The sequence below is a fragment of the Octopus sinensis genome, linkage group LG18, assembly GCF_006345805.1.
Source record: "Octopus sinensis linkage group LG18, ASM634580v1, whole genome shotgun sequence".
Lineage (NCBI taxonomy): Eukaryota > Metazoa > Mollusca > Cephalopoda > Octopoda > Octopodidae > Octopus > Octopus sinensis.
The window spans coordinates 2,015,618-2,030,617 of NC_043014.1; the positions used below are offsets into that span (position 1 = coordinate 2,015,618).

Below are 15,000 nucleotides of genomic sequence, written 5' to 3' on the forward strand. Positions count from 1 at the left end.
TGTGTGTGTGTGTGTGTGTGTGTGTATGTATGTATATTTAGAATTATAAAGTAGTCAGAATGTTGGATGATTATATATATTTTTATTTACATTTTAGTTACACTTTTAGCGCTTTCTTCCGTTATCGAATTTATCAAAAAGTGGTTTAAAGTGAGATTTCTTGGCTTTTTTATATATAGAAAAAATATTGTGGGATTTTCCAAGCAAGGGAGAAGAAAGAAGAAAAAGTTTGAGAAGGAGGGGGAGGTAAAGAGGCACTGACGACCGCTCGATCGTGGTTTCGATTCCAGGACGGTGCATTGCATTGTGCTCGAGCAAAGCACTTTCATTTCATGCTGCTCCAGTGCCCGGCGGCAAATAATCCTTTCTACTAAAAGCACAAAGCCTGGAATTTGAGGGGAGAAATACATCGACCCCAGTGTTTCACTGGTACTTCATTTATCGACCCCGAGAAGATGAAAAGTAAAGTGGTCCTCGGCTGAATTTGAACTCAGAAAGTAGCGACGGTCGAAATACCGCTAAGTATTTCGTTCAGCGCGCTAATGATTCTTCCATCTCGCTACCTTAATAATAATAATAATAATAATAATAATAATAATAATAATAATAATAATAATAATAAACAGAATGTGGAATCTAAAAACAGAAACAATTCCTATCATAGTAGGTGCATTAGGCATAATAAAAAAATATTCAGACAAATACATAACAAAAACACCAGGACTTACAAACACATATAACATACAGAAAATTGCACTACTAGGCACTGCACACAATCCTACGCAGAACACTTTCCATACAGTAACCATCAGAGCATCACAACAAATCACAGCACATACCCAAGGCACACAGAGCTGCGCTCGGTAGTGAAGTGAAAGCACGCTATAAAAAATAAAACTACTGAATAATAATAATAATAATAAGACGATCGCGATGCGATTTGTAATGAATTGAGATTGACTCTGTTTATTGAATGAAACGAAGTGAGCTTTGCTTCGACAAAGTATCTGTCTTCCTCGGGTTCAAAATGTAAAATGAAAAGAACGTAGGAATACAAAAATTCTAAATATGAACAGGAATATTCCGTTTATATTATCTTTTTTTCAGACAAAATGTCGTCATCATTTTTCACTTTTTCATAAATGATAACAAAAGAAAAAGAAAGAAAAAAAAGGAAACAAAACAGAACACATTATCAAATAAGAAATACTAAATTTCTCAGTGAATAGACTTCACTGAATTATAGATATATACAATACGAAGTCGAGACAAATATCGCCAGCCGACCGGTGTCTGCTACTCTAGGCCGATGAAGGACAATGATCCTGAAACACGTGTCCCTAGATGCAGCTTCGGCGGCCGGGGGTGTTTGTCTCCCCTTCGTAAATGTATATAAGGACACAGGGAAAAATGTGTCAAAGCCATCAGGAGGCATCGATGCTTCCTAGGGCTATACAGCGGTGGTGTACCCCCCTACTGTCACGTTCGTGTTAGATTGACAGTATACAACCATATTATCAAATAGTTTTGTGTAAATGCGATGAAATTTACCCGTCATTTTATTCATTCCTCGAACGCGTAACGTTAGACATTCACACGAATATTTATCTTCTTGTGTTTCGGGGACAAAGTGTATTAGAGCAAGAATATTTTCTGAGATTCTGGACTTTCAGGTGTTCCTCAAAATTAAAGCCTTTAGATGTTAAATGTTCGGCAAGTTCTGTCAAACCATTGCTATTCTGTTCGATTCTTTTGTTTAATTGTTCTGTTGTGAAACCAACATAAATCGAATTGTGTTTGGTGCCTTCTGCTACACCAAACGAGAACCTTTAAACGTCCCATCATTCTTTTATAAATCGTAAGTTATAACAGGAATGTTATGAATTATCACAGCAGTAACAAAACGTTAGGGACTAGAGTTTATTCCTGTAGACTTTTTTTGTAGACATTTTTTGCAACATCTATCACGGTAGGTAATGAACAGAAATAATATTATTGCAATCAGTGCGCAGACTCCACCTCCGTAGAAAACAATCAAAAACGATTTCGTGGTATCGAAAATCGATCCTGAAACAAAAAGCAATTCATTTATTAAACTGCAAATAAATTAATACTTCGTTTACAAAAATTGATGCTACTCAACCGCATTAGTTCTTTCAGATATTAATTGATTGTTAATATTCAGTCAAATACTAATCATAAGCTCATTAATTCTTTAATTAAAATGTATATATATTTTTTGTTAATTACAACCAATGAAATATAATTCTAATTAAAACATTAAATTGTAACAAACTTCATATTTCGTTTGCATAAATTGATTTTATTCCACGTTATTAAATCTTTCGAATATTAATTATAAAAAAAGCTCTTTTCATGAAAAGGAAACTTGATAAAGTCAATTACAATGGTACAGACCTTAGTATATAACTGGTATTTTACAGACCATACATTGATAAATGATTCAGGTAAATGATTAATTATTTCAATTAAAAAAACATTTCTCACCTAAATAAATTAAACTAGCATTCCGTCGGTTTCGACGACGGATATTCTAGTTGATCCGATCAACGGAACAACCTGCTCGTGAAATTAACATGCAAGTGGCTGAGTACTCCACAGACACATGTACCATTAACGTAGTTCTCAGGGAGATTCAGTGTGACACAGAATGTGACAAAGCTGTCCCTTTGAAATCCAGCTACAACTCATTTTTGCCAGCTGAGTGGATTGGAGTAAGGTGTAATAAAGTGTTTTGCAACGTACCATCAGGAATCGAACACACGACTACCCTAATCACTAAGCCATGCGCCGTCATGCGCTGTAGATAAAATGTATCAGTCCATTCTTTGAATTGACTTCAACTCCAGACAAATATTGTTATTACTTGATATAATGCTTGCTACTAGAGACATAAGGCCTGAAATATGGGGGAAGGGGGTAGTCGATTAGATCGACCCCAGTGCGTAACTGGTATTTATTTAATAGACCCCGAAAGGATGAAAGGCAAAGTCGACCTCGGCGGAATTTGAACTCAGAACGTAAAGACAGACGAAATACCTATTTCTTTACTACCCACAAGGGGCTAAACACAGAGGGGACAAACAAGGACAGACAAACGGATTAAGTCGATTACATAGACCCCAGTGCGTAACTGGTATTTATTTAATCGACCCCGAAAGGATGAAAGGCAAAGTCGACCTCAGAATTTGATCTCAGATGAAATACTGCTAAGCATTTCGCCCGGCGTGCTAACGATTCTGCCAGCTCGCTGCCTTGTTATTATTTGATATAATGCTTGCTAGTCGAGAATTTTTAACACATACTATTGACTCTAGTGTCTATTGAACAGCAGGTTTACTATATCAATCATCTTCGTTTGATTAGATTGGTCCCAGTGCTCCATTGGGTTTTTATTTTATCGATCTGAAGAGAAGAAAGGTTAAGTTGATCACTCCAGAAATATCAATAAATGACAAATATTTTTTGTCTTAAGAATTGGACAAGCATGAGTTCCAAGACGAAAAGCATATTTATTATTAATAGTTGCCCATTTATTTTTAACATTTATTTTTAACATGAAAGGCATTCTTTGTAGGATGTTCTTTTCGAACAACATTTCCCTATAGAATTTGTGTAGAAATATACCAGGTTCCATTGAAATTGAGAGATTATTAGACACCGATGTTTCGGCTTAATTTATAAATTATTTTTCTGAAAGAGAGAAACGTGGGGTTAACGTATACGAATATCCCTCATTCATAAGGCAGCGAGCTGGCAGAACCGTTAGCACGCCGGGCGAAATGCTTAGCAGAATTTCGTCTGTCTTTATGTTCTGAGTTCAAATTTCACCGAGGTCGACTTTGCCTTTCATCCTTTCGGGGTCGATTAAATAAGTACCAGTTACGCACTGGAGTCGATGTAATCGACTTAATCCCTTTGTCTGTCCTTATTTGTCCGCTCTGTGTTTACCCCCTTGTGGGTAGTAAAGAAATAGGTATTTCGTCTGTCTTTATGTTCTGAGTTCAAATTCCGCCGTGGTCGACTTTGTCTTTCCTCCTTTCGGGGTCGATAAATTAAATACCAGTTACGTACTGGGGTCGAGATAATAGACTTGCCCCCACTCCAAAAATTCCGGGCCTTGTGCTCAGTGTAGAAGAAAATATTCCTTATTCACACGAATCAGAAGACATGACCGTTATTGAAGGCCCATATTTTGTCGGTTCGGTTCTATTACTTCTTAATTTACCAAAATGAATTCAATAATATCAATAAACTTACCAATGAGAGGAGAAGAAGTAAAATATGAAATTCCACTGATGAAACTCAGAATGCTGTAAGCTTTTGTCGCGTGTTCTTTACTCGCTATTTCTGTGGTGAGGATGAGTCGGAGGGATACGATAAGCCCTGAAGAGAAAATAAAATAGTAAAAAAAAATATGTCATTCAAAACCCAATATTTTATTCCTTAAAAGGAACTCTGCATAACGTACGTCAGATTAACATTTATCCCCTGAAAATACTTTCCTCTCTCATGAACCTAATTACTTATCTGGTTGAGAAAACCGAACCCAATATAATGTACGGCAGATTAACATCTTTCCTCAGAATACGTTGGCTCAGGCGTGGCTTTTTGGTAAGAAAATTGCCATTCCAAACCACATGGTTCTGGTTTCAGTCTCGCTGCGTGGCACATTGAGTAAGTGTCTTCTACTATAACCCCAGGCCGACCAAAGTTTTACGAGTGAATTTGGTAGACGGAAACTGAAGGAAGCTCGTAATATATCTATCTATCTATCTATCTATCTATCTATCTATCTATCTATCTATCTATCTATCTATCTATCTATCTATCTATCTGTCTATGTATGTATGTATGTATGTATGTATGTCTCTCTCTCTCTCTCTCTCTCTCTCTCTATATATATATATATATATATATATATGTTTTCTTTGTATCGTCTATTGTTATCCCGTTTTTGTATCACCTAACTCCGTATGTTTTGCGTTCTTGTCCCATTTTGTATTATATATATATATATATATATATATATATATATATATAGCCTACCCAGCTGTATTTATAGCACAGAATCAATCATCTTGCTACAGTCAAAAATTGTGAAGCATGACTGTCAACACTACTACATGAACACCCGAAGATTGCAGAATTCAATGCATGAAAGTACTAGTTCAATCAGAATGAACATTTAACATTCTACCATTTCATTTTATTTTATTCAATTATAATATATTATCTTATAATATATCATTATAAGATTGTAAATAAAACGTGAAAATCAGACAAGGTTGTAATTCCTTTTTATTAATATATATATATATATATATATATTATATATATATATTATATATATATATATATGTATATATATGTATATATGTATATGTATATATGTATGCATATATGTATGTATGTGTCTTTGTGATTTTTTTAATCATTTGTTATTCTCTACAGCCGTTTCCATCACCATCACATTATAATCTTTTGCCTTTCATCATTTATTTGTTGCAGTCATTGGACTGTGGTTATACTGGGATATAGCTTTGGTGCGTCTTCTCGAACAAATAATGAAAACTGATTTAAAAAGAAAAACTTACCAATTGATAATCCAACCATGCAAACCAGAGGAGCGATGTATTCAAATTGATCGCAGTGCGGCATCAAAAAGGCACTGGAGGAGAGTAACAACAGAGCGAAGATGAAAATTTTGGCGCTTGTAAAATGAAGCAGATCCATGAAAACACCGAATGACAGTTCCCCAACTATTGCGAATAATCCATGAAGCGTAACCAAAATTGCTGACTTCCTTTGGCTCATTCCAAACGACCAAACACACATCGGGGGTATATAAGTCGTCATTATTACCGTATCTGAAATAGAAGAAACATATATCTACATATATATAATATCAGGGTGACAATAAATTATAGAAATTTTTTTATTACCAGTGGTCTAGCACAAAGAAATTTAGCCAATAGACTATATATTATTCATATAAAATACAGTGTACATTAAAACACATAAAGAGGCTTCCATCATAGGAATACCTTGCGCTAGAAAGAACAGTTAAAGTTCAGGCCACTAATTAGGGATAAATTCTCGAAGGGAATGAAAAATAAAAACATTTACCATCTAATTCAATTCCCGGACAATGGTTTCTGACTTCGAGAATTTATCCCTAATTAGTGGCTTGAACTTTAACTGTTCTTTCTTTCGCTAGGCATTCCTATGATGGAAGCCTTTTAATGTATTTTAATGTACACGGTATTTTATATGAATAATATATATGTATATATACATATGAGGGGCTGCGTGCACTCCAACATTTCCTTCACCTTCGACCCAATCCCCAACTTGACACATCCACACTCGTTCGTCTGGCCGAACTTGTCCTCTCACTCAACTGCTTCTTGTTCGCGGGTGATTTCTACAAGCAAGTCTCGGGAGTGGCCATGGGAAGGAGAATGGGCCCCAACTATGCGAACCTGCTCGTTGGCTACGTTGAGGCTAAAATATTCTCAAGTTTCAGTGGTCTCACTACCGAACTATATGGACGATATATTGACAACTGTATTGGTGCAACCTCCCTCACCCGCGAACATCAAGACTCCTTCCTCTCTTTTGTCAAATTTTTCCATCTTGCCCTCCACTTCTCCTGCACTATCTCTGACACTCCTGTCTCATATCTTGACATTTCGGTCAGCATTTATCATTCCACTCTTACCACCTCCATCCACTACAAACACACAGACTCACACTCACACCTCAGCTTCTCTTCCTCCCACCCTAAACACACCAAGCTTTCCATCCCCTATTCCCAATTCCTCCGTCTACGCAGGCTCTGTAGTGACGGCAACAGATGGTGGCATGTCTATGTTCCCGTAACTTAGCGGCTCGGCCCAAGAGACCGATAGAATAGGTACTAGGCTTACAAAGAATAAGTGTTGGGGTCGATTTGTTCGACTAAATGCGGTGCTCCAGCATGGCCGCAGTCAAATGACCGAAACAAATAAAAGAATAAAGGAATTCATATATATATATATATATATATTATATATATATATATATATATATATACATATATACATATACATATATATATACATATATATATAAGTGTGTGTGTGTCTATGTACATTATCTCTTACACACACACAAATATACATACATACACACACACACATAAATATCGCACACGCATAGAATCAAATATACGCGGCTGTGTGGGATGTGTGAGTATGTGCAGTAGTAGTCATAACAGCAATTTTTGGGAAGTAGTAGTAGTAGTAGTAGTAGTAGTAGTAGTAAGTAGTAGTAGTAGTAGTACTCACACGCAAAGAGAACGTAGCATGTAACCAGCAACATAAAGTTAGCATTTTTAAAAAGTTCCACGCCAATTATTTCAAAACATCGCTTCAGGATTAAACTTCCGTCGATTTTCTGTTTCTCTGGAATCGATTCGTTCTTCATACCATTTTCTTCAGCTGCCAAAAGACTTTTCTGAAATTTGAAACAGAGATCATCGATAAATATTCTTTTCTACTTTAGGTACAAGGCCCAAAATTTTGGGGGTGGGGCCAATCCATTACATCGATTCCAGTACGCAACTGGTACTTAATTTATGGACCCCGAAATGATGAAAGGCAAAGCGGACTTTGGTGGGTTGTGAACTCAGAACGTAAAGCCAGAGGAAATACCACTAAGCATTTCGCCCGGTGTGCTAACGTTTCTTACTTCTTTATTGCCCACAAGGGGCTAAACATAGAGGGGACAAACAAGGACAGACAAAGGGATTAAGTTGATTACATCGACCCCAATGCGTAACTGGTACTTATTTAATCGACCCCGAAAGGATGAAAGGCAAAGTTGACCTCAGCGGAATTTGAAGTCAGAACGTAACGGCAGACGAAATACCTATTTCTTTACTACCCACAAGGGGCTAAACACAGAGAGGACAAACAAGGACAGACAAACGGGTTAAGTCAATTATACTGACCCCAGTGCGTAAGTGGTACTTAATTTATCGACCCCGAAAGGATGAAAGGCAAAGTTGACCTCGACGGAATTTGAACTCAGAACATAACGGCAGACAAAATACTGCTAAGCATTTCGCCCGGCGTGCTAACGGTTCTGCCAGCTCGCCGCCTTAATCTTCGATAAATATTCTTTTCTTCTCTAGGTTCAAGGCCCGAAGTTTTTGGGGAGGGGCCCAGTCGATTACATCGACCCCAGTACGCAACGTTTCTACCAACTCACTGCCTTAATCTTCGATAAATATTGAAATATATATTATTTTATATATAACAATCCATTTATGTTAATGTCTATCCGTTATGTTAATGTTAATAGCAGAACCGTTTTTCTTGGACCTCAAGAGACTACCATCATATATATATATATATATATATATATATATATATATATATAGAAATACAATAAGAGCCTTCCAAATAAGGAAGTGTTGTGCTAGAACACAAAAAAGGATAAATTCATGAAATATATTTTGTTTGCTGAAAATAGTTAGAAACCGTCGGTCTGGGATATAGTTGAGATGGTAAATATTTTTAAATTTCATTCCTTTCATGAATTTATCCCTTTTTGTGTTCTAGCACAACGCTTCCTTATTTGAAAACCTCTTATTGTATATATATATGAATAATATATAGTATAATGACTAATTCGTCTTTTGTGCTAGGCCACTGGTAATAATAATTTATTATTATTACCCTATTTTATTATGTTTATATATATATATATATATATATATATAAATGGAGTTAAACGCAGGTGCTATTCAAATTCTTTTACTTCCGACACATGTTTCGAAGATATCATTGGTATTATTCTAAATGAATAAAATGGTGTAAAACAATGTAATCTTCTCTATGTATCTGTACTGGTAATAATGTGTTTATTATATTATCAACAGGTCTGCACTGATATTTGTGTACCTAGATTTCTACATATGTTTCCATAATGATATATGCGCTTATCCTGGTATTATTCGTGTGGTTATATTTATTGTTGTGTGTGTCTGTACGTAGCTGCATAAGTAATTGATGTGGTTTTGTATTGAAATACTTATTGCTAAGTCTAAGCATTTTACGTTGGAGCATATGAATGTTTTTATTTCTATGCGGTTAACAAACTTGTAAATATTCTCTGTCTCACCGTATTCTCATTGTCAATGATTTCACCATTTGTCTCCTTCGGTAGCTTCTTCTCAACAGCGTTCCTCGCAGAATGGGGACTTGTCCCATCTGTTAAGGTTGAAATATTTATATAAATTCTTGAGAAAAGATTAAGTTCTGTATTAATGTGAAGCGAAGCAAAGCTTAATATAGTTGGTAGATTAAAATATCTATCCCCTACACATCACGCATTACATGTAACTTCATTCGTTTTAATTAATTTATTTTTAATTAATGAATCCAACCAAAATGGTTCTTAAATTTGACAGAAATGGGGAGGCTAATTCGCTGGTGTAAAGGTAACATACTTAATCGCAATAACAAAGGAGAGTGGGTTCGATTCCCACGCGGATGGGAAAGCCTTCTTCATTTTTCTATCGAGGGCTTATATGCCCTTTTATCAGACTGTTTTCCTTAGTCCTTGCACAGTGATCGGCATAAACTTTAAGCTAATACAAAAATACTATTATTATTATTTACAGGATTGCAAACACTGCGTATATAAACATTCATTCACACGTATATATATATATATATATATGTGTGTATATATGTATTTGTACACACACACAGGCATGCATACCCACAGGCAGGCAAACAGATACAATACGTAAACATCATCTGTGCACAGAGAGAGAAAGGCATATAACATAAATATATTTTGCAATGCACGTGGAATGCGGGCTCATAATATATTGGGTAAACAAACGTCAGAGAAAGAGCGGGTACTCACCCGACTACGCGGTATCTTATAAACTAGTATCTATAGTTTTAATCGCATACGAAATTTTGTAAAGTAGGCTTATTTTCATATTTCTCAATGCTCCTAGAACATTACGATTAGATGTTTGTACATATACGAGAGGTTGCTGAAAACTACCGTGTTTTGAGGGCATTGCGAAATGCTTGGCTGGGGGCCCAACCTTTCAAGTTCTTTTACAGGGCTTAGAAAAACTGAAGGACCGCTGCAATAAGTGTGTGAATCTGAGAAAGGAATATGTTGAATAAAATCATAATTAACTGATCCTCCTGTATTTTCTTTTATCCAAAGCCAGGAACTTTTCAGTACCCACTCGTATGTGTGTGTTTGTTTGTTTGTGTGTGTGTATGTATGTGTATATATATGTGTGTGTTTGTCTGTGTGTGTACGTACGCGTATGTTGATATATCTGTATCTATTAGGCTGGTGCATAATTATTGCGGCTTTTTTTTCAGTAAATATTTTTTCAACAAAAACAATAACAACATTTAGCAAAAACATCTTTAAATGATTATTCCGGAGCATATTCACCATCTACTTCAATTTCTACTTGGCGTTTTGTTTAAATTTTTTTGTTGAATAAAATTTATTGAAAAAAAGCCGCAATAATTATGCACCAACCTAAAATATATTTATACGTATTGTGTAAAAAAACTAGTATAAGAGGAATGAGATTTTGTGCTTAAGCTGTCCTATCTATCTATGTGTGTGTGTGTGTGTGTGTGTGTGTGTGTGTGTTTCTGTTCCCCACCATTTCATTTGACACCGGGTGTTGCTCTGTTAAAACTCCCATAACTTAGCAGTTGAACAAAATAGGCTGATAAGATAAGAGACGTAAAGAAAAAAAACACATTAGAATTGGGGTCAATGATTTCTTATTTCTTTATTGCCCACAAGGGGCTAAACATAGCGGGGACAAACAAGGACAGACAAAGAACAAACAAGGACAGACAAAGGACAAACAAGGACAGACAAAGGGATTAAGTCGATCAGATCGACCCCAGTGCGTAACTGGTACTTAATTTATCGACCCCGGAAGGATGAAAGGCAAAGTCGACCTCGGCGGAAGTTGAACTTAGAACGTAACGGCAGACAAAATACCTATTTCTTTACTACCCACAAGAGGCTAAACACAGGGAGGACAAACAAGGACAGACAAACGGATTAAGTCGATTATATCAACCCCAGTGCGTAACTGGTACTTATTTAATCGACCCCGAAAGGATGAAAGGCAAAGTCGACCTCGGCGGAATTTGAACTCAGAACGTAGCGGCAGACGAAATACCGCAAAGCATTTCGCCCAGCGTGCTAACGTTTCTGCCAGCTCACCGACAGACGAAATACCGCTAGGCATTTCGCCCGGCGTGCTAACCTGGGGTCAATGATTTCTATTAACACCCTGCAGGCGGTACCACAACCTGGCCGCAGCCACGTTACTGAAAGAAATAAAATTAAAAATAAAACATCACTTACGTGTATATTCTGCCTTCGCACCATCTTTGAAGGGATTCTTCAAAGGTCGGCAGAGCGCCCCAAAAACAATGACATTCAGAAGCAAACCGGATATGATGAGCAAGGTGCCTCTCAGTCCGTAAAAGTCTAAGAGATAGTCAACAAATATGCCTGCCGTCATTGTACCTAATCCGCCCCCGCAATTGGTAATTCCTATTGCTGTGGCACGTTTCTTATCAAAGTAGAGTCCTGTGATAATCTGGCAGGTGAAATAAGATATTCCAAGGGATACACCTGCAAAGGAATGGAATATTTCATGTTTTAAGGTTCAGTTTTAGAAGATAGTCATTACATTTGTTTTACCATAAAATCCAACACCAAAGAGCTGTGTTCTATCATAAAAGCCAACGCTATAGGCGCAGGAGTTGCTGTGTGGTAAGTAGCTTGCTAACCAACCACATGGTTCCGGGTTCAGTCCCACTGCGTGGCATCTTGGGCAAGTGTCTTCTGCTATAGCCTCGGGCCGACCAATGCCTTGTGAGTGGATTTGGTAGACGGAAACTGAAAGAAGCCTGTCGTATATATGTATATATATATATGTGTGTGTATGTGTGTGTGTTTGTGTGTGTGTTTGTCCCCCTAGCATTGCTTGACAACCGATGCTGGTGTGTTTATGTCCCCGTTACTTAGCGGTTCGGCAAAAAGAGGCCGATAGGATAAGTACTGGGCTTACAAAGAATAAGTCCCGGGGTCGATTTGCTCGACTAAAGGCGGTGCTCGAGCATGGCCGCAGTCAAATGACTGAAACAAGTAAAAGAGTAAAAGAGTAAAGAGCTAAAGATACTGATTTGCTAAACTCTGAGCTCTCTTTGACCCTGTTTTGCTTGTTAGCAATTTAGAGAAAGCAGCGTTTCAAGACATATAATCTTCTGGACGGTTGTTGGCAGCACACCATTCTTGATATAGTTCCTTGGTGATGTTCTTTTATCTCTTTTCTTTTACTTGTTTCAGTTATTAGACTGTGGCCATGCTGGGGCACCACCTTGAAGAATTTGTAGTCGAATGAATCGACCACAGTACTAAATTTTTTAGCCCTGGTTCTTATTCTGTCTGTGACTTTTACCCCCAGCGCTACGTTACGGGGGCATAAACACACAAACACCGGTTGTCAGGCGGTGATAGGGACAAACACACATATAAAGACACACACACATACACACACACATATGGATCAAAACAATTTGAGTCAAATCCGTTGGTACTCTGAGAGTTTCAAGTGTGATGCTCACTTCCCAACCACATGGTTCCGCGTTCAGTCCCACTGCATGGCACATTGGTCAAGTGTCTTCTACTATAGCCTCGGCCAAATTCTTGTGAGTAGATTTGATAGAAGCCCGTAGTATATATATATATATATATATATATATATAATATATATATATAATAACAAAGGGTAAAATTAATTAAGAAGTAATCAGTAATTTCACCAAGTAGAATTCGGCATGAAAAAGACCATTTCATGGTAAGCTTAAGTAATACTTTATAATTAGGGTTCAGCAACGATTTGCTTCACCACATACCGAAGTTTAGAAATAGCATTAAAAAGTCTTAGTTATTCCTTCTAGAAGGAATAGCTAAGATTTTTTGAAGCAAATCGTTGCTGAACCCTAATTATAAAGTATATATATAATATATATATATAATAACAAAGGGTAAAATTAATTAAGAAGTAATCAGTAATTTCACCAAGTAGAATTCGGCATGAAGAGACCATTTCATGGTAAGCTTAAGTAATACTTTATAATTAGGGTTCAGCAACGATTTGCTTCACCACATACCGAAGTTTAGAAATAGCATTAAAAAGTCTTAGTTATTCCTTCTAGAAGGAATAGCTAAGATTTTTTGAAGCAAATCGTTGCTGAACCCTAATTATAAAGTATATATATATATATATACACACGTACATGTATGTATATATTTGTGTCTGTGCTTGTCCCCCCACCATCGCTTGACAACCGATGTCGGTGTGCTTATGTCCTCGTTACTTATCGGTTCGGCAAAAGAGACCAATAGAATAAGTGCTAGGCTTACATATTTTCAGGGTCTTTATGAGCTTCACGTGTTTTTACTGCACAGATTACGGGCAGGGGCAGATCCAGCCTGGCACAATCCTCAGCGCAGCTGTGACCTTCTCGATAAACATGTGTCTCTCAAGCTTTTCTTTCCTCTTCGTTACTTTATTGCAAGTTTACTTTTTGTTTCACATATCTTGTGACATTTTACGAAATAGGATACGACATAAAATGCGATGTCTTACCTGACATAAAACCATATGTAACTATCAACATATCAATATTTGTAGAAAATGCTCCTAATACGGCACCCGTAAACCCAAGAAGACCTGCAAATATCAGAACTGTCCGATGATTGAAGTAGTTCAACAATATACTGGCAACTGGAGCTGAAAGTACAAAGCGATAAAGAACAATCAGTAGGGCCGAGTGGGTCAGGTGATTCTTGTTGGCAATTTTTGGGGTTCGAATCTTACTGATGTAATTCATTGTTAACTCATGGGTCGTTTGCTTTGAACGAAAACATAAACAAGAAATGATGTTTTTTTTTCAATTATCTGAAATGACATGGAATGGTTGGAAGCACTCCGTCGGTTACGACGACGAGGGTTCCGGTTGATCCGATCAACGGAACAGCCTGCTCGTGAAATTAACGTGTAAGTGGCTGAGCACTCCACAGACACGTGCACCCTTAACGTAGTTCTCGGGGATATTCAGCGTGACACAGAGAGTGACAAGGCCGGCCCTTTGAAATACAGGTACAACAGAAACAGGAAGTAATAGTGAGAGAAAGTTGTGGTGAAAGAGTACAGCAGGGATCACCACCATCCCTGCCGGAGCCTCGTGGAGCTTTAGGTATTTTCGCTCAATAAACACTCACAACGCCCGGTCTGGGAATCGAAACCGCGATCCTACGACCGCGAGTCCGCTGCCCTAACCACTGGGCCATTGCGCCTCCACGTGAAATGACATATTTATTAATTGAATTCAGAAGATAAATGCAGGTTTTGTCATATGGTTAAAACGTTCATATCGCAAAAAAAAATCGTTTTGGGACACGAATCTTACAATGTGGCACATTAGACAGGTGTCTCCTTCTATAAACCCGATAGGATTGCAAGTGAAATTTGGTAGGAACAGTAATAATAATATATAAGTGGCCAGCAAGCATAAAAGCCAAAAAGGTAAATTTATAAATTTATAATTAAGGGCACAAGACAGTTGCAGAGTTGCAAGAAAAGAGTCGAAAACTCCTCAAATAATCCATAATAGGCGCAGGAGTGGCTGTGTGGTAAGTACCTTGTCTACCACCCACATGGTTCCGGGTTCAGTCCCACTGTGTTGCACCCTGGGCAAGTGTCTTCTACTATAGCCTCGGGCCGACCAAAGCCTTGTGAGTGGATTTGGTAGACGGAAACTGAAAGAAGCCCGTCCTATATATGTATATATATATATATGTATGCGTGTGTGTGTTTGTGTGTCTGTGTTTGTTCCCTAGCATTGC

At 37.3% G+C, this 15,000-nt stretch overlaps 1 protein-coding gene across 4 annotated transcripts in view; it reads right to left on the reverse strand.

Moving 5' to 3' along the window:
- Positions 1–1,849: 1,849 nt before the first annotated feature.
- The window catches only part of LOC115221756 (monocarboxylate transporter 9-like), a 24,087-nt gene continuing 10,936 nt past the window's right edge, over positions 1,850–15,000 (reverse strand). For all 4 annotated transcript variants that reach the window (XM_029791975.2, XM_036510655.1, XM_036510653.1 and 1 more), the window contains exons 3-9: positions 13,742–13,885; positions 11,446–11,718; positions 9,193–9,281; positions 7,353–7,521; positions 5,619–5,891; positions 4,282–4,407; positions 1,850–2,067 (exon numbers count right to left, since the gene is read on the reverse strand). In XM_029791975.2, coding sequence (XP_029647835.1) covers positions 1,907–2,067; positions 4,282–4,407; positions 5,619–5,891; positions 7,353–7,521; positions 9,193–9,281; positions 11,446–11,718; positions 13,742–13,885 — 1,235 coding nt within the window. In that variant the 3' untranslated portion in view covers positions 1,850–1,906. The remainder of the gene's footprint in view (positions 2,068–4,281; positions 4,408–5,618; positions 5,892–7,352; positions 7,522–9,192; positions 9,282–11,445; positions 11,719–13,741; positions 13,886–15,000) is intronic.